This window comes from Lutjanus erythropterus, chromosome 8 (genome assembly GCF_056507025.1).
Source record: "Lutjanus erythropterus isolate fLutEry1 chromosome 8, fLutEry1.hap2, whole genome shotgun sequence".
Lineage (NCBI taxonomy): Eukaryota > Metazoa > Chordata > Actinopteri > Lutjaniformes > Lutjanidae > Lutjanus > Lutjanus erythropterus.
Genome location: NC_139324.1, coordinates 35,897,696 through 35,924,445, shown reverse-complemented (window position 1 = coordinate 35,924,445; position 26,750 = coordinate 35,897,696). Strand labels below are relative to the sequence as shown.

The window sequence follows — 26,750 nt, the reverse complement described above, 5'->3', positions numbered from 1 at the left end:
GTTCAGTCATAATCTTTATAATAGATCTAATTTCCAACAGCGATCCCCAGAAAGGCTTTTATGAAAATGGGGGATCAAAATAGTGATGTAAAAAGGAAGGTAAACTGAGACACACACACACACACACACACACACACACACACACACACACACACACACACATACAAAAAACTAATTTAATAACTAGACATAAGTGCAGGTTTACTGCTGAATTAACTGCTGGTTCTTTCCTTCATCATTCGTTTTGATTTAAAGCTTCCACCCAATCGCTGGTGAGGGAGGAGAGAGGGAGCAGGAGGTGGTGGTGGGGGGCGGGGCTGGCTGGTGATGGTTTTTCAGCACCGCGGACAGCTCCCGTCTCCCGTCTCTGGACTGCAGGGAAGCGGCGCTCAAACAGCTGGACCATATTTTGTGTTTTTGTGTGTTTTTTTTTAAAGCGACATTTCATCCATAGATTAGCCTCCAGCTCACACCGCCAACGCGCTGCATCTGTTTCCCCCCCACATCTCTCCTCCTCGACGGATGAGTTGTCTCGTTTTCCGGCCTGACTGTGGAGTCAAACCGCGTTTAACTGCATTGCCTCTGCGTCTCCAGCCTGTTTCCTCCTCCTTCTCTTCCTGTTACTGGCAACCACAGCGCTGTGAAAGTGCTTTTTTTTGTTGTTGTTGTTAGGAGAGGAGGAGAGCAGAAGTTCTTTTTGATCAGTCCACTTCTGTCTGAACGTCGCTGCTCGGCTCCCTGATTATGTTGAGGAGTGGGATTTCCCTCCAAGCCCGGGAGTGGATGTTACTTTAGGGATGCAGAGGGAAGATGAAGTTGAGTTTCATTAACCGCCGGTGCTTGCTCTGATATGAGATAAGCGACCTGCATCTGCAACATTGGCTGTAATCCTCAGATCAGAGTGGCTCAGACGCATTTTTTTTTTTCTTGTGGACACCAGCCAGAGAGCAAGATGAGGTGCCTGTGTGACTTTTTAAATTGCACCTAAGAGAAAGAAAGAAAGACAGAGTGGGGCTTTTACTGCTGCAGGAAGCGACGTTTTCTGTCTCCAGCCGCCTTAATAAACGAGTTGGGATCTTGCATCCATCCGAGAGGAGACCGGGAACTCTGGGAAAACAAAAACAAAGCAGAGTGGTCTTCATCCTCTCTATCTCTAATCTAAAAATAGTTTTTTTTTTAAAGCGGGATAGAAAATGAAGAAGTTTCGGAAGGTGTTGGACGGTTTGACCACCTCCTCTCCGGGAGGGACTATCGGATCCCCATCGTGCGGCAGCGCGGCCGGGACTCCCACCGCGGCGCCAACTCCCAAGGAAATCGACGTCCAGGAGACGCTAGTGTCGGAAAACTTTCAGTTGTGTAAGGTGGGTAGGCTGGATAAAGATTTTTGCTCAGTTCAAGGCCACAGCAGCGAGGAACACCACATCCTTCACATATATGGTGCTTGCAGACATGTACACGAGCTGATGAGGGCTTTAAAGGGGGAATTTGTCCGAGCTGTTCTTAAACGCACCAGAAAGATACTTAATTGTTGAGTCTCATTCCCAGGACGTCAAATACCGACGTTTTGTTTTGGCAAAGCTGATTTAGAATGGGGGAGCAAACTTGGAAAGATCGAAAAATGCAATTTAAAACAAATTTCCGGCATTTCTATACACCAGATGTCTTGCATTAAGTCAGGACCTGCAGTGCGTTAACCCCACTACATCCCAAATAATAAAAATCAACAGAGCTAATGCAAGATATTAGCCTGATAGCCACACTTCAAAAAACAGACCTTTTGATTTTGTACGTTTTAAAGTTAAATGCATCGATCTGTTGCACTTTGAGAGAGAAATTGGGAGACGATCTATGAGGAACTTTGTGATTTGGTAAACAGTTTTGTGCTCTAGTAAGTAATGGCATCATAAACACATTGCCTGCTGTATATGAATGGTGATGATATGGCAAAAAAGTCACACCCACAAGCATGGTAAAGGAGAGCAGGCCCGGCTTTACTAGGGTGCATTATTTTGCATTATTTTGGAGTAGCAAAAGCATAAGTTTTCTCCCACCCTAACTGAACAATGGAGATGCTTTTAGTCCATTTGCTCCATACAGGCAGAGGGCAGGGTCTCTGCAGAGAAGCCAGCGCCACCAAACACTCCGAGCGTTGATTGAAAGGGATTATATTTCTGTTTTTATTTTTTTTATTTTTTTTAATAGAAAAATGTTGCATGTTGTCCCTTTAATAAAGCGGAAAATCTCTCAAAAGTTGAATTTGGAGTGAGTTCAGCTGCTCGGTGGCCCGTTTGTTCTGTTTGTGTTGAAAGTTCAGCACCATGGACAGCTCCTTGTTTGCAGTTCTCCGGAGAGTGGAGGTAATTTTAGACAAAGCAGCAGAGAAACGCATTCAAAAGCTCCTTATCGGCCTCACTGGCTTTGTTGTTTAGGGCCTAAGAATTGCGGTTATTCCATTAGTCACCCATTGTTCATCTACATAAAGCTTTAGCCCCCGCGGACACGTGAAGCTGGCGTGTGTGTGTGCAGTTTTGGGTACACTCCAGCTCCCACCAGTTCGCATGTGTGCAGCAAACGCGCCCCGTCATCAGCATGCTGCACAGGCTGCAGTTAGCCTACACACATGTGATGTGATATAAACAATCCACAGAAAGTCGATGAATAGCAGCTCCCCCCCCCCCCCCCCCCGTTGCATCAGCAAGCAGGGAGGCAGGCACGAATGGTGGAGGAGCGATGACATAACTGGTGTCCCTCCCTTGCATAGAGAGGAAAAAAAGTGCACAGCAAGCCAGCGGAGGGACCCTGCAGTACTGTCCTAGCTGATGTGCTTTTTTCTCCGAGAAGGAGGGGAAGAATGAGGGAGGGATGTAGATGGTTGAGGGGGGGGTGGAGGGGTGGATGGGACGGAGGGTGGTGGGGGTATTTATAGCAGCCTCTGCCGCCCATTGCAGCCCTTTTCTGGCTGAATTTTGGAGCTGACTGCAGCGATTATTCCTTAAAGAAACGGGGTGAATTTTGGATAAAGGCTGTGAATAATTCATTGAGAAGCCAGAGCTATATTATTATTGGGCCGAATGTGGAGGGGGGAGGGTGGAATATGTTGATTATTTTTGTTTTTTCCCACTTCTGTATGGATGGACTGGGTGAGGAGGGGGAGGGAGGTTGATTCACAAGCTGAAAAGGATGCTGCAGAGCACCCTCGGCAGGCAGGCAGGCAGGCAGGCTGGCAGACAGGGAGGAGAAAGTGCTGGAAAAGAACAGCATGATTACCCTGGTCCCATGCAGGAAGCTGCTCCTCTTTGGCTTAATGCATGCTCGTTATTGAGGACACAACTGGAGCCCCTCATGAAAAAGCCATGAGCGTACAAACATGCCCTCCATTTCCACCACCGTCACATTTCTTCAGTGGTTTTTATTTAAGTCTGTGCAGGTGCAGGTTGTATGTCTGCGAGTGTGTGTGTGTGTGTGTGTGTGTGTGTGTGTGTGTGTGTGTGTGTGTGTGTGTGTGTGTGTGTGTGTGTGTGAGAAACAGAGTGAGAGACAGACAGGCACAGAGGGAGAAGGAGGAAGAGGCGGTATAGTTGCACCAGTTATTACTGTCAGTTTCTTTCCCTGTAGTGCAGACCAGAGGGTTCAGGGAGGGATGGAGAGGTTGTGTGTGTTTGGTCCATTATATTATGCATTTTAGCCAGTGTGTCCATCTCATATCTATTATCCTTTGCCAAAGATATGTTTTGGCCATTAATCTCCATGGTAACCCGATAATACTCACCCCAGTTCAACCTTTAAAAACATGCAAAAAAACTATGAAATACTATCTGAAAGTAAAATAGAGTGTATAATTTGATGGATAGGAGATTGAGTGTGCAAAAGAATTCTGCCTTGTTATGGTCTCTCTCATGACCTAAGGAGGACACCGCTTTCTCATGAAGACATTCACAAACAGAGTTTAATGGACGCTTAAACCCAAAACCAGAAATATGTTTTCCTCTGCCCTCTAGTGCTATTTATCCTGGATTGTTTTGGTTTGAGTTGCAGGGTTTTGGAGATAACAGCTGAAGAGTTGTCTGCCATCTCTCCAATATAATAAACTAGATGGCACTCGTCCGGTGGTGCTCAAAGTGCCAAAAACATACTTTTGAAAAACTCAAAAAGCATGCGTCTTTCCAAAAATCATGACCTGGTTACTCAAGATAATCCACACGCTTTGCTGTGAGCAGTTTCATGTCGTAACTGCGTTCTATTTTCACTGCCAAAATATTAAATATATGAATTACGTGACTAGAGATGAATCTAGTGATTTATTCAGACCATAAGGGGGGACATGAGGAACACAAATCTATTATTTTGTAGTTTATTCCCATGCTGTAATCTTAGTCAGTGATCCTCTGGCAGCAGCACGGTGTCTCTCCTCTCGCACTGTGTGCCGAAGGCTGGTAGATTTTACTATGCTTATGGGGACAATCTGAGTCTGTCTGAAACTTTGTCTTGGAGGCTTGGAGATGTTGGAGATGTTTAATGTCTCCACCAACCATGAAATATCTGCCCTTGTCAGAGGAGAAACCAGAAAATATTTTCTCCATAAAATATGACTCAGTTTCACCCAAATCAGTGTTAAAGTTTTTTACAGCACCCAGAAACATTCCAGTCCACTCTAGAGCATGAATGTATCCTCATTTGCTCCGCTGCATCATAACCAAGGAAACTTTTCATTGAACACAAATTTACTGGATGCCCCAAAGTGCAGGATGAGTCAACAACAATTTTGAACAGTTTCTCAGGAAAAGAAAAACTCTGAAATACCTTTAAAATACCAAAGAATAAGAATAATTTTTGACATTATTGGCCCAGATACTGGCATATAGGTGACATATAGAGCAACACACATGATTAAAAACATTTATTTTGACTTTATGGGAACTTTAATGTCTCCACTGACCTTTTCCCTCATTCATTTAGGAAATTTATGTGAGTGTAGAGGTGTTGGATTGATGTGACCAACACCTCGCCCCAAAGCTTCTTCGCTAATAGCACATAAATGCATTTTTCATTCATGAAAACAGCAGGGAGAAATACATGGCAATCATCCAAATTTTCCCATTTCCATTCACTGCACCCAAATATTATTAAATTGGATCTTCACTCTCTGACAGGAATATAAATCTGCGAGCTGGTGCAGTATATGTGGGAGGCTTTTGGCATCTTGGCTAACTTCTCAAAGTTAGTCATGACTTCTGTCCTCACTGTGCAGTGTGGGAAGATGCAACAACTCATTTTTGTTTGGATTACACAGTATCTTTATGTGTTTATAGTGAAAAGTGCTGTAGCAGCCAATACCGGAGGTGCTGAAACAAGGTTCTGGTGAAATCTCACTCAGACTGAAGGAGTAAAGCAGTGAAACGGAAGGTACGCAGGTGGCTGGAAGCCTTATTGAATCTTTATGTTCATTACAGTTTACAGCAAAACAAATTCATTTTGTGTTTGAGAGAGAAAGTCCTTGAAACAGACAGAGAGTGGGAGAGAACTTGAATTGAATCGCATTCTCTTGGTGACTATATTAATTGAACTGAATGATATAATACAGGGGTATTTATGATTAATGATGAATCACTTTACTTCAAAAACTACAACACTCTTACTATTCTTGTATGTAAATGTATATTAAATGAGGCAGGATTCTTTTAGCGCCCAGGGGTCAGTAGCCAACATTGCTACTTGCACCCTGGGATGTAACTAGCCAGTGTTGCTGGCAGAGACACCTGATATTTGTTTTCCGAACCCTAATTAAGTAGTTTTGTTGCCTACAACTAACCAAACTGAGTACACTGACAGTTTCATATGGGATTCAAATCCCAGTCTCCTGGGTCACAAAACAAACCTCAGTCTCCCATGAGTCCTTTGTTTAACCCATCTACTCACAACCTCTTCTCTACAGAGACTGTCCTCTTTATAGCTAAACTAGGAGGGCAGGTGCAAATAGCTGAATAGCTGTGACTATTCTCACGAGGATGCAAACAGACACTGATTACATCAGCGAAAAAAAGTTGTTACAGCTCTCCCCCTCAGTCGGTGCACGCCCTGATCATGTCAGTATTATGACGTAATGGAACCAAAGACGAGAACAGAAGGAAGACAGGAGGCTAAATGATGATTGAAGCCAAGCAGGCTTTATGTATTTATTAGATTGCATTCACCACAAAGCACACTGACAGCTTGCAGGCTTCTGGAATAGAGACAGCACTTCTCTTTCTGGTTTCAGCGAAAACCCAACAGATTTCACAAAATTCCCTACAACTTTTTTTTTTACAATAATGTGAAGAGTTAGCTTAAAATAAGGCTGAAATTGTTTCTTGTAAAACCCCAAAACACAGCAGTTCCAACACAGAACTCTTCAAACATTCATGTCACACAAAAGTAAAACATGAATGGGCGATCTACAGCACGTTCCCTCTGAGTAGAACCACAGCACAGGAACCCAAACACAGAGACCAAAAATGGCAAAATGTCCTCTCCGTTAGTTCAGCTGGCTCAACTTTAGGGTGTGTGGCTGCAGTTTTCTGTACATAAAGCTTGCAGATCCAAAAGGACACAAGTTGTCCTTACATACACTCTTAGAAATAAAGGTTCCAATGAGGTTCTTCCTGAGGGGCTGAGGTTCTACCCAGAACCCTTTGCTTCAGATGAACCCTTGTTGAAGGAAGGATACATCAAGGGTTCTAGCATTTCTATTAAGAACCCCTTTCATAAAAAAACTATTTTATTTAAAGAAAGAGTTCATTAAGGAAGTGTGAAATGCTTTTGTCAAGTGTTCCATATTATGAAATGGTTCCCTGTAGAACCCCCTGGGTGGTTTTGTGTTAGTGCCCTTAGAAGGTGGAAGGGTTGTGGATGGAATATGAAAAGGTTCACAGTAGAACTCCCTGAGTGTGTTCTAGATAAAATCCTTGGAATATAAAAAGGTTCTCAGTAGAACCCCTTGCTAGGTTCTAGATTAAACCCTTAGAATATAAAAAGGTTCTCGGCAGAACCCCTTGGTTGATTCTGGATAAAGTCCTAGGAAAATAAAAAGGTAATCAGCAGAACTCCTTGTTTGGTTCTAGATGAACCACTTGGCTGGTACTAGATAAAACCCTTGGAATATATAAAAGGTTCTCAGTAGAACCCCCTCAGTGGTCTCTTGAGGAGAAGGGTTCTCCTTTAAAACCTCTCATAAGTGGTTCTGGATGAAACTTTTCACAGATGGTTCTAGATATAATCCTTTATGCTGAGTTCTGGAAAGGATTCTGAATGGAACGTTTATAAACAGTTCCACCAGGACTTGTCTCCTACGTAGACAAGCCAAAGAACCCTGTATGGTTCTAGGTAGCACCTTTCTTTCTAAGAGCGTCCAGAGATTACAGAGAAGGGAGAAACTGAATACGTGCAGTAAGTATCAGGTCTGGAGGTGAAAACGCCGACAGTGAAGACGGTCAGAGGGAATGAGGAGACTCACTCAAGCTGACAAATATGCAAATAACAGCTCAGCCTGTCTTTGAAAAATTGTCAAGCCTGGAAGGGTGGGCTAATTCAGCGGAGGCCAGGCAGGGACGTGGTCATCAAAACTGGATGACTAAACGGCAGAAAAACATGGCACAAACCGAGGAATCTTGATCTCTGGTGCCACATGCTAATGACAGGATCAGGACGTGGTGTAAACAGCTTGAATCATGGATCCGTTCTGTCTTGTGTGACTGTTACAAGCTACTGCTGATGGTGGTGTAATGGTGCGCGCTTCATTCCAGAGGAGCCCCGTCTCACTGCTGTGCGTGCAGTAAACATTGTTGCTGACCAGGTGTATCTCTTCATGCCCCATCTCAGATGGAAATTTCCAGCGCGCATCATGACAGCACTATCTCCAGATGCCTAAATAGTAGAGACTTTTGAAGAGAGGTGGAATACAAAGTTTGTTGCATGAATGCCCTGCTAAACCCCCTGCAGGAAGCAAAGACCTTAGTCAGCAGCTGCATCCATGCCTCAAAAAATTTAAGGTTTTTGTGAAAGTAATACTGATTCCTACAGGGAGGAGACAAAATAATGCATCATTTGCACTTAAAGCTGGTCATTATTGTTCATTATTTTTTCACTGATTTCTTGGTTTAAAGTAATTTTCAATCAGGTTAGTCTTTCTTTTCATCACAAGATCCTCCTCCAGTGGCAAGGGCAGGTTGGAAGAGTAAAATGAATGAGATATTCAAAGGAGCTACTGATTATGTTGTCTTCAAATGTACAACAGAAGCACAAAAGAATATTTGCATCTCAGATTACATAATTTGATTTTGTTGTACATTTTTACATAATTTGCTTTTAAAAAAAAAAAATCAGATTATCACCTGTTTTCTTTTTTTTTTAGTATTCAAAAAAAGAACAGGTTTTTTTTTTCATTCAAGGGATAGTTTGGATTGTTTGATGTAGGATTGTTTGAGGTACTTATCAATAGTCAGTGTATTACCGAACTGACCAGACTCAGTGGAGGAAATCAGTCATTTTACAGTGGAGAACAAAGCACAGGAGTTACTGGTCTACTGCTGCCTGGTATGTTTAGCTTGTTTGTGTTGTCATATGACTTTAGTGTTGTAAAAGGATAATTTATTCATTCGTTCATCTAAAGAGCCACATATTTCCCATAATTCCCACAGATAATAGGTAAAGCCATGGTGCAAAATACAGGATCTAAGACATGCTAAGACTCCTTGTTACATTTGAGACCCCTTGAAAGCCTCAACAGCAAAATTTTGGGGAGCTCTCTGGAAAATCTTTCTAAAAAGTTGTCACCTGCAATTATCCAAATTGCAAAACATTAATTTGCAAATTTGAATACAGAATTGTTGTGGTGCCACTGATTGTTTCTGAGGCCTCTTCCCATGCTGTGTAGTTACCCTGTACAATCTGAAAGGAAGTGGACTTTTTTAAATTGCTTTGACATCATTACTTGGATAAAAAATACAGATTAGCAGGCCTGTGCATCAAGCCAGGAAATTCTATCAGAGAGAAAGCAAAGTTCATTACTCGCTAACTGAATAAGCAACACTTTGCTAGCAAGCGTGCCATATAAACTTAAAACCGTATGTCAGTGTTGTCTTTGCAGATTTATTTTCTGCAGGCCCCAAGCAACCAACAGGTTTAGAAAAACTAAAATAATACGTCCCAAATACATCTTGAATATCTCAAAATAGAAGCTCTTCACAGGTGGAAAACCACGAGCAGCCAGATGTTTGATGTTAATCACTGCCAGCGTCTGTTATAATGACTGTCATTTGCATTTACTAAAGTCTTCACCTCAGCTGACTTCATTCATATTCCATGTACCACTTCTCTTTTTTACCCCATCCCCTCTCCAAAGTGGAGTACTAACTATAGAATTTCAATCACTGAAAAGTGATGATTTCCATATTTATGAAGTCCTAGTTGTCGCTGTGAAGAACATGGCTCTAACTCCAGTAATTGGAATTTCTGAATATACTCTTAGTCACAGTCAAATGTAAGCTGATGTGAAAAAAATAAAGCTCATAAATGTCGCCCTAGTCCAACAGATGAGCACGTACTTGAACGTGTTTGTGCTTTTTGACTCAATTTGAGGCAGAAGTAGTACAAACTACGCTAAGATCCTTCAACTGTCAGGCTTGTACAATCTGTGACTGGATCTTTGTAGCTAGATTCAGTGGCTTGGCCTGCAGTGTAATCAGACATTAAATGTGTTTCTGCAAAGGCAAACCACTGTTAATACAAAATCAAGGACAACTGAACATAAAGCATTCATATTTCCAGTCTTTCAGGATGAGGTGGTCTTCAGTGTCAAAGTCGGACATTTTTTTACGCCCAAACATCCCAAGGAGGTTTTGTGGTGCTAAAATAATATCACACTACATTCACCTTTGCTTCCTAGAGATAACAATCATTATTTGCGTGACCGCAACATAAACATAAGTCATTTTAAGTGTCTGGAGAAATATCATCTGTTTTTTTACTGGTGGTGAAATCTCTGCAGGTGAAAGTTCTTATCTGAACTCAATTAGGTTTTAAGCGTTTTTAATATTTCTGGATCTGGAGCTTGTTAAAAAAAAGTGCACAACTGGGACATCTTGACCTCATTCACGTTTCTAATCTCCTTTACTAAACGATTCATCTCAAAAGAGAATGTATGATTACCCATCAGGACAATCACATTTCAAATTAAATTTCATTGTAAAACATTCTTCCTATTTTGTTCGATTAGAAGATTAGATGTGATTGAATTAAGATTTGAATAAGAATTTATGACACAAACCTTCAGGAAAACAAAGGGACAATTTAACAGGACCAATGTTCAGATTCACCGTTTTTTATTCTTTTGAGTATAACAGTCCATAAAAATCTAATGTGGTGTTTTTAATTGAGGTTTGAATAGTCAGTCCACCATTTTGGTCCAGACTGAAATATACCAATAACTTTTAAATGGATTGTCCAGAAATTTTGGTAGAGACATTTATTTTCTCCAGAGGACAAATCCTCCTGAGTCTGATTTCTTTATAACATTTATCCTGTGAAATATGTCAGCATCTACTTGATGGATCAACATCAGAATTGTGCAGACATTTGTGGCTCCCACAGGATGAATCATAATAACTTCTCTGAACCCCAGAGTTGTCCTCTAGTGCCAAGCTGACATGTCAAACAAGGTTTCCTTCAGTCTATTACAAGCCCAAGTTGACCCCCCACCGGGCCTAAGCATCTGGGAATTTTATTTCCAGGGATGTATTTTAAGATGTTTTTGTTTTTTTTACTACTAGTAAAGTAACAGCAGGTAGCTCGGTTGGAAACATATAATGGTTGGAAAGCTCAAATCTGGAAGTCACTGTTTCTTTTTCTGTTTTTTGTTGTAGATACAGAATGCCAAGATTTACATCATCTAATTTTTTGTAAGACTCTACTATAGTTGTTGATTTTTGTAAATGTGTGTTAGAATCTCTGTGTTAAAATGTACAGCAGTATGAAACCAGTGTTATGACTTTTTAAATTCTAAATTCTGCGATTCTGGCCATGATCATATTATCACAGAAACTACAGGGCCCAACCTTAATGATGCCATCAGCCTGTTGTTGGCCCTTGTCCAGCTCCCGTCAAAAAAAAAATAGACACTTGGCTGCTGATCCCTGTCAAAAGATCCTTGCCATTGGGCTGATTAACTTTGAACGTGAAGTGCGAAGAAATTTGGTGCACACACTTAAATCTGCCCCAAGATGAATATTAATGCCTTTGATTAATCCCTGATTTTTCATCAAGCACCATTATCATGTCAAATTTTTATTTTGTTCAGTACTTTAGTTCATGATAAACATGATAAACTTTCTACCTGCTACCTTAGCATGTTAGCATTATCATTGTGAGTATGTAGGATGCTGATGTTAGCATTTAGCTAAGTGCGGCCTCGCTGCTCGTTTCCACTGGGCACAGCTGCACCACAGCCGTCAGAGCTGATTGCAGAAAATGCTTGTGATTCCTCCTGAAGTGACTCGGTGTGTCCCCAAAGCGGTTATTTGCTCTGCTTCGTGGAGAATACAGGTCTGTTTTTGAACTGATGCCACATCAAACTGCACACGGCAGATCGAGCAAGAAGTCAAATACTCTGGAAGACTGTGCAGTTTCTATCATAAAAAATGACAGAAAAGAAGCAATTTAACTATGTAGTGTATTTACTCATGGTAGAAAATGACCAAATCAGCATTATCTGAGCAAGTTCAGGCAGGTAAAACACTCATTTTCAGACATTTTTTGTTAAAGTTGTGGTTGAAGTTAAGAGTTTACGAGTTTGCCCCAGCCCGTCTCTTTCCTCTGACAGTATTATATATGGGCATGTAAAGATGACATCACCTCGCTCCCTCACCAGAGACCCTGGGAGATCTCCATGAGTGTGATGATTCAGTGGGTTGACTTCCAGCCAGTCTCACATTACCATGTGTCAACTGCCTGTCAGAAGCCACAGTGTGGGATCAATTAAGGAGGAGTTGATGTCAGGCTGAGAGGAGAAGAGAAGATGGGGACGAAGTAATAGGAGAGGAAAGATGTTCAGTAAACTGTGTGCAAGTAAGACACAGGGGGCTGGATTTTCCAGAAGTACAGTGTGTGTTTGTGTGTACAGAAACTTGGTCAGTGGCCCTTCACTTCAAACTAGGATGCTGTAGGTACATGGCATAAGCAAACTAAGTAACTTCTTAGGCTCCTCCATTTTTGTTGTTTTTTTAAGATATAATTATCATCAATCGTAATCACACAAATACACAATATGTTAATGGACGGACTAGCTAATAGTACGTTTGATCAATTCCAGCTGCCTCTGTCAGAGCTGGTGTCACATTCATTACTTAAAGTACAAACTAACATCTCTCCCATTCTGTGAGTTTGCCACCTTTTAAGATCAAAACCCATAGAAGAGTAAAAACATGCCAGACTGACATTAGCATGATGTAAAACAGCTAAACAGCGTTGCAAATATGCAGAGTCCAAAATAAGAGTTTTATGACTTCTGGACGAGCAGGAAATGATGAAGTCAGGTGACACGCATCGTCATGGTAACAACACATTGTGAAACAGTCGCAGTTTGGTCTGGAATAGGCACCAAATCTGCTTGGTTATGTTCAGGAATAGATCATGGTTTTGGCTTTAAACAAGTAAGTTTGTTAATAAGTAAGTTCAGCTATAAAGAAGTCAGCATTTTATTTTGGTTTCACATTGGAGACAAACAAAATGAAATGAACTAGATAGAGCATGCAGAGATGACACCCATTCAGTCCAGTGAGAAATGTTCACCTGGTGCATACAAAAGAAAAAGTGTTCTAGCTTCTGGGTTTACTTCCTGGATACACGGCCCACTGAATACGGGCGGTAATGTTTCCCCCATTTGCCCAACCAGTTCCCACTCAACCCTTAGACTTCACATTGTGATGATGTCCCAGATTTTTAAATTGCTTTTCTCAGCTCAAGGATGGTTTTACAAAAACTCCATGGATGAAACCTGCGTGATAGCAGGAGCCATAACTGACGTAGGTTACAGTTCAGTACAGTTCAAAATCCTGTGTTTGTTTGACCCATCCATCCATCCCACCTCCTCCATACACGCTCTCTCTAGCTCTTTATTACGTCACCTGACTTTGACAGCACATTAAAACATAAATTAGAGAGGCACATCCAGAAATGATGTAACAGGGGTATGTACAGCATTATTGTTGAACAAGCTGCCATATTTTATGAGATGGGAGTGAGAACGGGCTGGCATGTGTGTTCACTATGCAGTATCCATCTCAATAATTTGTTCATGCTTGCAGTCTTACTAAATATTATATAGAAATTAAATTAATAATATGGAAGAAATTTCATGAAGACATTCAGGATGAATGTTTCTGGCTGTGTGGTATCAGTAAAAAAAATAAAGCATTAAAAATATCCAAAGGAGCAGCATTAAAGCTCACTGAGACAGAATCTGTATGATATGAAGGTGCTGTACAAACATAAAGTATTGAATCACACAGCGTGATTTCTTCTGTGTGTTTGAGAAAGAGAATCAGCCGCCTCTTGATTTTGTGTGGGTTTTCAAAATGCTGTGTCCATTCTGTCTGTAGGTGACGGCAGACCGCCTGCCTCACCTCATGCTGCGCAGATATAATGGAGTGAGATGTTCCAGCAGGCCTTCATTTCACTCAATTTTACATCCTTTCACTCTCATGAAGTCTGTTTTCATTTGTAGGTGCTTGATCAGCCGCTGCAGTCATTCTTCTCTGGTGTGATGTTAGGCTCCTTGTGAGAACAAAATTCTGGTCGAATTTAGTTCAACGGAAAACCATCAAAACTTCCTCTCTGTTTTTTTCTTCACTATTCAAGTTATAACCACCGATGTTATGAAATTTACCACTTAACACAACTTTCAAGGCCTTGCACTTTTCTGAAAGGCTCCATCCACAAAGCAGTCTTTGTTCTCTACACCGTCGCTGCCTGTGTTTCTGTGGTTACATCAGTGTTCAGGCCTGAGGAGAAAGACATTGTAGAAATCAATCATCATAAATCCACTGTTGACCCACACCATTAGTTTTGTACTGACTGCTCATAAAAGGCAATAAATGCTTAAAAATGACAGAGACATCCTGAAAAAAAAAGAAACTGTCTTTATGAGAAGAACACATCAACTGAGGAACAATGAAATGTTCAGACTCCACAGTATTTCTGCTGTTCAGATGGTCATTGTGTTTGATTATTAAGTCGATGAATGACCAATCCCAGCTTGCCATCTTTCCAGACCTACAACAAGAATGTAAACAAACAGTGGAAGTGTGTGGGTGGCTGTGAGCAGAGTGGGTCCTCCACAAAGGGTGTAAGAAAATATCCATACACTTGAGTATTGTGATATTGCTGTTGTTTGCCATGCACAACTCAGTGCACTTGTCATTGTTATTTTCTGACCAATACAGTTGTCATTTTCTTGCTCAAGGGCTACACTGTGTTGGTAACAAATGTACTTGCCCCCTGTCTGTGCACCCATGGGTGTGTTGTGCTTAAAGTGAGGTGTGGTCAGGTGCATTGTTGGCAGCAGAAAGCAGCGGCACCATTTACCACAAAAACTTGGTCTAAAGTCAGTTTTTTCCTGCCATTTCAAGGATGCATTATTGAGACAGTGAGATGAGTCTGCATAGGCGAGCTCACAACACGTGTACTCTCTGCTACTAGACCACTGCATCTAATCCACAGCTCATAAAAAGTAACATTCTTATTAATAACGAATCTGAGAGGATCAGCAGGATCTGATAATCAATGTCCTGTGTTCTTCTGCACATCCAAAAGCTCTCACACACAGTCAGACTTAATATAGTGCTTGAAATAAAGCAGCCGTATAAATCTTGACTTCCATCAGAGCTGCATGAAAAAAAATCTCCTCTGGAGAACTTTCTCTGTCCTGTCTGTTTATAACTACAGATTTTAGTTTTTTCTGATTAAATATTAAAGATATTTGCTGCAGTGACGTGCTGCACATGGAAACGAAACAGAAAGCAGCCTCTCTGATCATTAAAGCGTTGCTTACGTGATGTAGGGCAGTGCCAGCTTTCAATGTGATTTCTTTGTTGTGTGTTGTGTTGTCTTTAAGAATTTACTTTAAGGATCAGAGAAATGCACTGTAGTGACGTTTCCATATGCGCTGTAATGTCACAGCAGTCATACTTCTGTGCACACACACAGTTAGGACAGGAGGAGATGCTCCATCCTGACTTACTGAACCTGTCAATGTGGCCGATTAATGCTCACCTGGCTCTCGTAAAGTGAATGGCAGATGATACTCGGATTGGTTTCATTCACGTTACACTCAAAACACACCTATGATTAATTAAAAGACTAATTACAAACCGTTTGTGCCTTGTGCCTCAATTTGCTCCGAGATTGTGCACAGTTTAAATAGCAAAGCGGAGTTGGACGCGCCCTAAATGCCAGTGCACCATGCACTTCAGATCATTCTCTATAGATCGTCTAAATAGGACGCTATGTTTTGTGGTTCTGCGTCGATTCTCAGAAACACTGTATCTTGACAGCACAATACATGCAAAGGTCTATGGCAGTGGTTAATTTTACAGTTACAGTGACAGTGTCTTAACTATTCTGACTGCATAAAAAAATAACCTTTTTAACTCAGATTTTATGCATCTGATGCTGTGTTCTTTACACTATGACTTTTTCTAGAATTAGATAATATACTGAATCATAATTCCTGTATTATATTATGCATCATATTGCCAGATTCTTGCCAGTACTCAGCCCTATCATCCGCTAATCTGAAGATTGGAGATTCAGTCCCCGGCTTCCTTAATCGACATGTTGAAATGTCCTTGGCAAAACACTGAACCCTAAATTGACCCCGATCATAGTTGCTCCATCAGTGAGTGAATGTGTGTGTGATTGTATGAGCGAATGGGCGAATATGACACGTAGTTGTAAAAGCACTTTATGTGATCGATAGACTATAAATTTACCATTCTAGTAGTGGCTGTCTTGTATTTGAAGAAAAAAAGAAGACTGTGACCTTTCTTCTGTTTCACGGTTCCACCTCACAGCACCAACATCATTCTTCTTCGCTCCACCATTATTACAGTTTTGTATGGAGGAGTAACCTGTGCTCCTGTTGGTCAGTGCCACAGAACACGTTGTGAAATTTGTCATACTCAGCGAGGGAAGGCAAAAAAAAAAAAAATCTGACACACTAGCTTTTTTTCATTCTTTGAGGCCACCGTCTTGTCAGGTCAGGCCATTACTGGACTGAACCCAGGATCAACCATCTTCTCATGTTCCTCCATCCTTTAACTTTGTCCATCGTTGAGCTACTTGCAGAGACACGTCTACCTCAGTAATGTGCACTTTCACACATTTATTCCCCCTTTCTGTGCACTTAACTGTGGGAGAAAATATGGGCAAAAGCAATGCAAACACGGTGTTTTAGTGCATGACTAAGACTGCTGAGTTATTGAAAACAATCCACTTGGAACTGCAGCGCTGCAAAGCTTTAAACCAACACACGGTTTCTTCCCGGCCTCTCTGAGTGGTTAGTGGATCCCTCTGCTCTTAAGTGCTGCTCTCAAGCACTTGACAAACCTCATCTACTGGATGTCTGTTTAAAAGTATCTAAAAGGAGTATGCAGAAGTCAGACTTCAGTTGTTTTGTGTTGTTGTTGTTGTTTGTTTTTATAAAGAAATTCACCTTGCTAGAGGATTCAATGTTCCTTAACAGCATTTTTTTCTATCACACTTTATTTTAAAGTACATTAAAGATGTAACAAGCTGTACCTTGCATCAAAATAGATGAAAACTAGAAATAATATGTTCTTTATTAGACCATATTAGAACCTTTATTAGGCCCTTATTAAACTTTATTAGGGGCTAATTAGGGGTACATTACAGAACTGCACCGTAAACTATAACATATGTCTCTAATTACTCTGATGAAGTTTAATAAAAGTCTAATAAAGGGTCTAATGGTGTCTAATAAAGTACATATCATTTCTAGTTTTTGTCTAATTTTATACAAAGTACAGATTGTACTTAATATAAACTAAACAGTGACCATTTTTTCTTTTTGAAGCTTTAATTAAAAAAGTGCCAACAAGATTCCAAGAGGTGGTTTATTCAGGAAGAAATTAATTTCTGGTGTTGCAGCATTACATTTATGCATCTTCAGTAATCAAAATATTAAAATGTCATTAAAATGTTGTCTTTACAGACTTATGGTTAACAAAAAATAGATGCTATATTGTGAATCACCCCATTTTGCATAAATACATTCTGTCTTGTTCAATATGAGATAGCAGGATTCAGAGACATGCTTCTTGTATTTGTATTTTCTTAGAAAATAAAAGTAATTAGGAAGCACATTATTTTTAGTCACAGCGATTGATTTCATGTCTAGATTTAATGAATAACTAAAATCCATTTTGGTACATATATTTGGTGAAACTGAAATCTTAACTCGTAGTGTTGTTTACTCTGTGACGAAGTGATGAATAAAAAAGTCTCTCTGGATTGTCTGTGTTATTTTACAAGATGTTAAGGAGCAAACACCACACATATCAAAATTTAGTATGGTGTCAGCTTGTCAACAGTCTTGTCTCTCAGTAGCCTAGATATACCCACTGAACAATGTAACATAAAGAGAGGAGTGGAACTTGAAGGTCATCTAATCTGACACGTGAATCTTCTCTGATGTCAAAGGTCGCTATTTTGATTATTTTAATTTAAAAAAAAAAAAAAAAAATTTACAGTGTTTCAGCATTTTACACATGAAGTTTTGCTTTACTGACAAAGAAAACACGTTTTTAAATCAGTGGATTCAAGTTTAAATGTGTAAAACCCCAAGGTCACACAATAAATACCTCATATAACCCATCTTCAAACAATCTAAATTATCCCTTTAATAAAGTTTTGTCTTAAAACGGGTGCTGCTGCAACACATTTAATACAAACTTCGAAGAAATCCACAAAGAAACAAACAAAGTGCTAAAGTTTGAGAGAAAGCAGATGTAAACAAATAACATCCTTTTATGGACATGTAAACTGGCCAGCTTGATGCTAATTGGAGGATCCAATTCAGCAACATCCCAATCACAGACAGAAACAACCCTGCAGACATAGAGGTGGATCAGCTATGATAAATTTATCTTGTCATGTGAATTCTCAGGGGACCAAAACCAAAAGGAAACATTTAACTTCCCTATTTTCTTTATTTTTTTCTTTATTCTTTTTATTTTAGATTTGATTAATTTCTCATTTATTCATCCAATTAAGACGCAGCACATCAGACCACAGTGCCATGATACTGTGCAAGCTAATCACTCAAGCTAACCTCGTTAGCTTGCAGGCATAATATCCTAATCAGTTTTAAATTTATTGTTGGAAAAAATGTAAGCATCTATGCATCCCGTGTAAAAAAAAAACAAAGAATACAAACAACAAACTTTTATTTTGAAAACCAGCTATGACTATATGTGGGTTCTTCAGAGAGACATGTTACAGTCCAGTGTCTTTGGTAGAAACACTACTACTACTACTCCACTAACACTACACCGGCCTGAGGCACGATGCCGATGCCATGACTGATTCACTGACATGTCTGCTGCTGTGGTTAAAAGGTTAAACCATACATTACGTCCACACATAGATGATTTCTGACCCCACGGCTGCAGCATGCAAGCACAACCATCACCTCCTCTGCATACTGGCATGTAAACAAGAGAGGAGGGGTTGCTTCTCGCTTATATAATAGAAATTATGTATATGTGGTTGTTAAGCCCACGCTTTCATCTGAAGAGACACACACTTAACATGCATCACGTTTGACCCCTTAGAGACTTGTGTTAAACGCTGCCAGATAAAATATGATTGCACCTAGCTGTAATATTTTCATGAGTCTGTGTCTGTGTGGTTAATCATACAGTATACTTTGATTCAGTATAAATTCGTACAACTCACAGACAGGGCAAACATATAAACACACAAGTGTCTCTCCCCCACTCCCTCTGGCCACACACACATAACACTGTGTGGTCTGCAGCTCTCATATAAATGAGCCCACTACAGTCAGCAGGGAGGGAAGCTTATCCAGGCTCATTCATTCCTTTTCATACTTCTGAGCTCTCACACTGCATTCTCACCCTGTTCACCCTGTGTGTGTGCATGTGTGTGTTGTGCAGCAAGTGCATGGAGGGAGTACTGCTTATTAGATCAGCCTCAGTGATGAATGAAAGTCCCTTCATCCTTTGGCTCTCCAGCATGATAAAAGAATCACACCCTGGAATCCTTGAATCACTTCATTCAATGCGAAAGACGCTGGGGGGAAAAACACTGAGGATGGTTTTTAATGTCAAACCCTCATACTTATACTTGCTTGCTACAGCACACTTGCATTTATTATAAAGTTTTTGTTTTCTTTCTAAAATTTTGGTGCCACGCAAACATTCCTGTGGTGGTTCAGATCACATCTCAATGAAGCAGTGTGAGTGTTTTTCTCTGTATTTTCTGTCAATGAAGCAAGTTCCTGCTGATATATTTTTTATTTGCACATTCTGCCATATTGATTCTCACTGTTTAAATTATTTAGTATGTTTTTGGGCAAACAGGTAATGACTATCCCATTACCTTCTGTGACTGTTTTTTTCACAGAAAAGATAAACAAAACTCTGAGTGTAGAACAGCAAAAGCTTTCTAGGTAGCTTATTTTTCTGGGCCTGGCTGGAGAAACTAGATGGTTGTCACCAATTAAAATAAATAGGACAGCAGTGAAAATCAATTAAGCACACTTTTTTCCCATATATATTAAGTTACTGATCTAAATTTTTATCACGCGATGGAAAACAAAAGCTCAAAGCTGCTCTACTTTTATAATGAATGCACAGAAAATTATTAATTCAGTTCAGTTCAATTCAATACATCTTTATTAATTCCACAAGGAGCAATTTGTTGGAGCAGTTTGTTATACATTAAAAAAAACACACAGTAACATGCACAACAAAGCATGATGCCAAGGAGGTGGGGTTGAACAGAATCTATTAATAATGCTAATAAACAGAGTTGCAATCTTGCACAATAAAAACTGGAAAGAATGTGTCCCGAAAAAACCAAGATGCTGCTTTTCGTAGGATTTGTTGCATTCAGATGATGATTTCTGTCTTTTACAGTGAGGTTGTTAAACCAACAGATAAAATTACCAAACGCCTCTGATGTTTCCCTCAGTTCTGCAGAGTTATAGCATTTTTCAGCTCTTGATTATGGTTTTACAGATTGCATCTTTAGTGTTTTTGTTTGCTCACAATTCCCATCAGTGTTGAGCTGCAGTTTTCAGCAAAAAGTCTCCCAACCCCACTGTACATTACCTGTCCAGTATCAAACGGCAGACAGAAAAAGTAAGAAACAAGCCGGTGAACATAATGGAGCGTGGAGCAGCAAATATATCAGTAAAAGAAATCTGTTAAAGCAGCTTTAAATATGATTTTACCATTTAGCCCACATTTACAATGCAAATCACCTATCTCTCTCTTGTTTTGGTCATTTTGTGAAAAAAGCAATGGTCCACTTTAAAAATGGGTTAAATCTGGTTAAATACTGCATGTTGATATCAAGTTGTAGCAGGTTCCATTATAAGCACCTGCTGCATGTTTACATGCACAAAATATTCAGTTTTTTGCCCATTTTCTGAAAAAGACAATATTCCTGTCAAGCTGTTGCCAAATGAAAATCAATATTCCCCCAATATTTACATGCAGCTTTTCATACTCTAATTTTGGATACTTCTTTGCCTCAAAATATGATTTTTTTTTTCAAAAATTTTCACTGGTTAGGACTTATTTGACCGTGCAAATACAGTCTCCTTTACATACATTTGTTAAACCACTCTCTTGAAAAGGTCAGCATTTTGTGCATATCTAAAAACCTGTTAATATCCAAATCTTCTATAATGTTTAAAAGTAGATGCTTTTCTTCTTCCCATCAAAAATGTGGACTGTTCTTTTGTGCGTGCATGTTACAAACTATTGCATATTGTTTGCTTACGAGGCACAGATCAAACAGTAAACAGGCAAGAGACTGTGATTCGCAAAATGGTGGTAAAAACCCCAACTGAGACACATATTCTGAATGTGCCATACGTCCAAAAAATGCTCCTAAAACCGTAATAATACCAATGTATCCCACACGTCTTAATCAGAATATGCACCATTCAGAAAAAGGACTAATTTAGAATATCCAAACAGAATGCTGTTTATATGATTTGTATTAAATTCAGAATATTGCCATGTTCTGAATAATAGTGCACAAATAGTTAACAGTATCAAACTTAGATGTTTAAAAGTGCAACCAAAAGACTGTACTTGCAGTGAAGTTTTAGATACCATGCTCACTTTAGTTGTTTGCTAAAAATTGCCCTGGACCCGAGGTCCTGAGGCAGACCTGATGGATATCTTAATAATGATGGGATGAACTGGATCGTGCTGTGTTGTGTAGCCACTGTGTGTTTCAGCTGTTGTTTCACATTCAGAAACCCCTGATCTTATCTTCCACTCCTCCCCCAAACGTCTTCTCTCCTACCCACGTTCAGATTTGCCTCTTTATTTTCGGCTGCTCCCGTCTAGATCAAAGGAATTTTAGAGCAACCTCAAAATATCTCCCTTCAAACACTGTTGGGGGAAGCCGTGTGTATCTTTGTTTGTTTGATGGGCCCTCTGACTCTGTAAAGTCTCTGTAAATTGGAAAAAATATATGTGATGGGAATACTTTACCTTTCATTGCACTACTGTCTCTTAGCCTGACATTTACCCTGAAGGGACAGGTGCTAAAACACCTGGGTGATGCTGAGGCACAATTTATATTCACACAGGCAACATATAACATATGTAAAGACATATTGAATGTAAATATGCCCATAGAGTAACGCAAGGAGACGGAAGGTTTGATAAACGCAGTATGTTTGTATGTTTCTCATGCAGTCAAAACACTGTATCCATCTGTGAGACCTAACTGACCAAATTCTAATTAAAAAATATGACCACTGTCCTCTAAAATTGAAGTGATACTGCAGTAGTTTTGTCAGTGAGCTTTGACAGATGTTGACATGACTGAAACACACTTTCACTGAGCAAAACAAAAGATCAGCTTCTTTGCTTTAGTAGTTTTGCAGCTTATGGCTGTTTTTGAACACTTCACATTTTCCCTTTTTCCTTGCTACTGTCTGACCTTTAACAACTGTTTCACAACTGTGTTTTTTCTCCTTTAAATCTCAAAATTGTTGCTCAGTTTGTGCTCTTATACTGATAGGATGGAGGACTATAGCCAGATGTACAGAGTGCCTCAAGCTTTGAATTTTAGATACAGGTCATGGATCCTCGTTTTTGTTTTCAGTTATACAGTATCGGTTTTAAACTTACTGTAAATATTTTACTTTTACAACCAACCTTCAATAATAGTTCTACCAAATCAAGGCAGATTTTTACAGTATCTTCAAAGAAAGTGATCATATGGACTGATGGTTAAAAAGTCCACAGTACAATTTGTTTTTGTGGTTCTGAGAAAGCATCATCTCATTCAAAAACCACACACCCTGAAAGTGATAGAAAGGCTGAACACAAACATGAAGATATTTATTTATTTCAAAATCAATATTATAGAATTTCTGTGCAAACATCAGTGTTGGTGTTGGTAGAAGCTTGATAACAGTCATCCTTATTTGAAGCAACTGGAATTTACTACTCTTATATTGTCGTTACAGGGTAAGGCCTGTTTCTTTAAGAGAGTGTTGCATTGTGGCACTACGGACAGGGTTGCCAGGTCCGCGGTTTTCCCTCGGAATTGCGTTACTTGTGAAGTGTTGCCGCAGGTACAACTTTTTGTCTGCGGGTAGGGCAGTCCTATTTTGTAGGCAATTAACATGAATTATATCTATGCATAAAGATCCATATTTTGAGTGAATTTAATATGTATACCCCCAATCATATCAAACTGACTCCAGGCCAGATCAGCACATACACACTGTAAGTATATGATTAAAATATAGTGAAGTAACATGATAAGGTGTCTGAATTGAAATAAAGTATTGCATTAACTACTGTAAATACATATTTAGTAAAAAACACACATACATCTGATATTATCCAGGCAGGCAGGGAGGATGAGAAAATGGAGAAATAGAAGAGAAACTGAAAAGACAAAGCAACAGGTCAGTTTGTGTTCAGAGCTATAGTTTATTAATGATGATACTGTACGTAAATACATAAAGCCGCTTTAGGACATTGGTGAAGAACTGTTTTAGGAAAATTGCTTTAAATGCTGCCACAGTGGCAACATTTATGGTGTTTTTTGTAGATATTTTAATACATTTAGCAATTATAGCAATTCTGTTGTACTTCATAAACTATATATGATTTGTATGGGCATATTTTGAGTTCTGATATTGGGCTGTTTTTTTGAGCTGGTTTAAATCGCTGGTTTTGTCAGGCAGACCTGGCAACTCTGTTCGGATGTTTTTGTTTTGTGAATGTGCTAAGCAAGCCTATCATACATTCAGGGAATCGATACCTCAGAAGAAACTGGATTTTTTCAATGTAGCGCCGATACGGAAGCTCGCACGCACATCTACAAACCTCTTCAATGCGACAGTCGCGTGGACTTTGCGCACAATCCCAACCGTCCAAGAGTCTGTTAACTGCCGAGAGATGTCAGACAGAGGCGTTTAGCTAAACGCAAATTATCTGCCTGTCGTTTTTAAATTCAGTGCTACGGATATGAAAGAAACGCTTTTTTTTTTTTGACAACGGAGTTACACAGCTTCTTCACCACAGAAATAGACCGGACAGTGACGTTAGCTTAACGTTTGTCAACAGCCGAGAGCTAGCTAGCTTAAAGGTAACTAGCTGGCTAGCTAGCTTGAAGTTAACTAGCTAGCGTTAGCATAAACCATGGAGTGCGGTTAGCCAAAGGACCGACAGCCTGATCCTTGGAGGGAAATTAAAGGTTCGTTTCCATCTCAACATAACAGACTAAACTAATACATGTTATGTTTTACTGCTTACTGCTACTACTTGAAGTCATTACTGAAAGCGGGTCTGAAGACAACTCGCTATTAATTATGAATGGGACAGAGTCAGCATTCTGCGTCATCCTGTCAGGATTTATTTCACGATAACGACCAGCTTACTGTACATTATCCCTTATGTTAGAGCTAACGTTACATGGTTTTGTATTTTTTTAAAAAATCAATAATTTGACACAAAATATTCATGTTTGAAATTATTTTGTGGCTTTATGTCACAATAGTTACTTGCTTGCTGTACATTATCCTACCCTTTGCATGGTATTGTAGCAGGAAAATATTTCTAATTTGACACAAAATGACACAAACAACGATTTCATTGTTCCTCCAGAGTCTATGGTGAGAACTGTGTTCATAGCAACTGTCTGTTTTACATAGCAATGGTCTACTATACAGAGATAACTGCATTAACAAAATAACATAATCTAAAGCAAGTTTAACATTTGAATACATCTGCTGTAAATTAAAACAAAAAATGTTTTGGATATGAATTATATGTCCATTGTCCTACTAACTGTCCACACTGAAAATAGCACGTTTTATTGATAAGTGACTGTGGCTGTGTGCTTGTAGTTGGGCAGGGCAACATATTGATGTTATAAAGATGTTATGATATGAGACATGATTTGTCTTAGATTTTGGATATTGTATCGTGATATGACAATGGTGTTTTATTTTCCTGGTTTTAAAGGCTGCAAGTGAAGTGATGTTATTTTCAGAACCAGACTGTTCAAGATTTTCTATAATTTCCCTTTACCCACTTAGTGATATCCACATGACTGATGATTATTTATCAAAAATGTCATTGTGTTGACATTTTGTGAATGCACCAGTTGTCATCCTCACAATATTGTTGTAATATTAAGGCATTTGGTTGACATATTGTGATATTTGACTATGTCCTTATTGTAGTTTGCAATATGATTACCTCATTAACAAAAGTTATCTCTGCTTATGTGTCCACTGCTTAAGTTAGATTTTGGCATATTTCCTCCAGTGATCACTAAAGTACTGTTATGTTGAGATCAAAATATTTTTCTATTTTTTCAAGAAATATGTCTCCCATATACAGTACATTTCCATTTCCATTAGCTTTTCTCTACTGTCCACAGACATGCTACTTTCACTATGCATTATTTACAGCTTGTCAGTGCTCTTGCTTCAAATGGCATATTACAAGTGGCCTCTTCATCCCTCCATTTATTCTTGCTCTATATGTGCACAACGCTTCGCGTGTGATTTTGTTGTTGTGTAGATAAATGTTTCCAAGCTCCATCAAGGTCAGACTGTAGAGTCTGCTCTGTGTATTACTCACATATCCCAGTTCAACGTTTGTACTCAGCTGAGGCCCTGCAGTGATGTCTCCATGTAATGCCATGTGTCATATTAAAGGGCAGTGAATCAGTCATTAAGTCGGGCCAGTTTGAACTTGCTGAATACTTGTCTAGAGGTTGAATGTAACATAAGGAAGTTACATGCATGTAATAAAAACTGGGCCTGTTCAACTGATGATGGCTTAAAAAAGTAGCATGCTCCATTAGCTCAGTGTCAACATAAAGCTATTACAAGGAGTTTTTAAAATGGCTATGAAACAGTCTCAGTTTAATACCAATGCCTATATATAACCTACATAAGAAAACAAGACCATCAGCCATTATCATAGTGTTGTCATGATGCTGAAATTTCTGACTGTGTTACAATACCGTGAAAAATGATATTCAACACCATTATTGATACCACAGGGAAAACCTGATGCAACATTGAGGACATAAAAGTTTAGTTTAAATATAACATGGTGAGAAACCTATTATTTTGTCCACAACCCAAATATATTAAGTTGACTGTCATAGAGGAGTAATGAAACCAGAAAATGTTCACATAAAAGAAATGACTCAAAGTGATCATTTGATTATAAAAATAGTTGGTGATTAACTTAGTAATTCACGACTAATCGATTAATTGACTAATCAGCGCAGCTCTATTAGCGTATCAATCATCTCTCAGTTCTTTATTTCATCCTCTTGGTCTGGATTACATGGTGTTCTGGCTGACACACTGTGGAAAACCTAGTGACAAAGACTGAGCCGATAGACTGAGCATATTCTTATGTTAGCTCCACTACAAGCTGCAAATATGAAAGATGTCGTGATCTTGAATGAGCTGCAACTCACTAGTGTGAAATTATTGTTAGCTTGTGTACTTCTATACCCGTGTAGATGTTACAGACAACTGCTGTAATCACATGGAGGTATGTTTAAGACTTTAATGTCATATTTCACTGTCAACACAGTGCACAATTTGCTAGCAGTGGTAGACATGGGTGCTGCTTGCTATTTATAGAAACGGGGGTCTAGACCAGCTCTGCAGCTGAACGCTGTGTGGAGAGAGAGAGGATGGTGGGTGGCATGAGGTGGTATTAGTCTTTTGGGGGATGGGGAGGTCTGTGTGGGGTTATCTGATTGAACATGAGGCTTGTGTGCGTAAAGGTTTTGTATGTGTGGAGGAGAGAAAACAACACAACAGAAGAAGAGAAAAGGGGAGGAGGTGGATGGAGAGCAGAGTTGATGTAATGCAGCCTCTGGCAGCCATAACGCAGGTCCTTTGCAGCAGGTTAACAGTTGCTACACGGCTGACTGTG

The 26,750-nt window shown here is 39.6% G+C and overlaps 1 protein-coding gene across 4 annotated transcripts in view; it reads left to right on the top strand.

Annotated features, from left to right (window-relative positions):
- Positions 1-325: 325 nt before the first annotated feature.
- stxbp5l (syntaxin binding protein 5L) overlaps positions 326-26,750 on the top strand; it is a 189,849-nt gene continuing 163,424 nt past the window's right edge. For all 4 annotated transcript variants that reach the window (XM_084725403.1, XM_084725401.1, XM_084725402.1 and 1 more), the window contains exon 1: positions 326-1,361. In XM_084725403.1, coding sequence (XP_084581529.1) covers positions 1,194-1,361 — 168 coding nt within the window. In that variant the 5' untranslated portion in view covers positions 326-1,193. The remainder of the gene's footprint in view (positions 1,362-26,750) is intronic.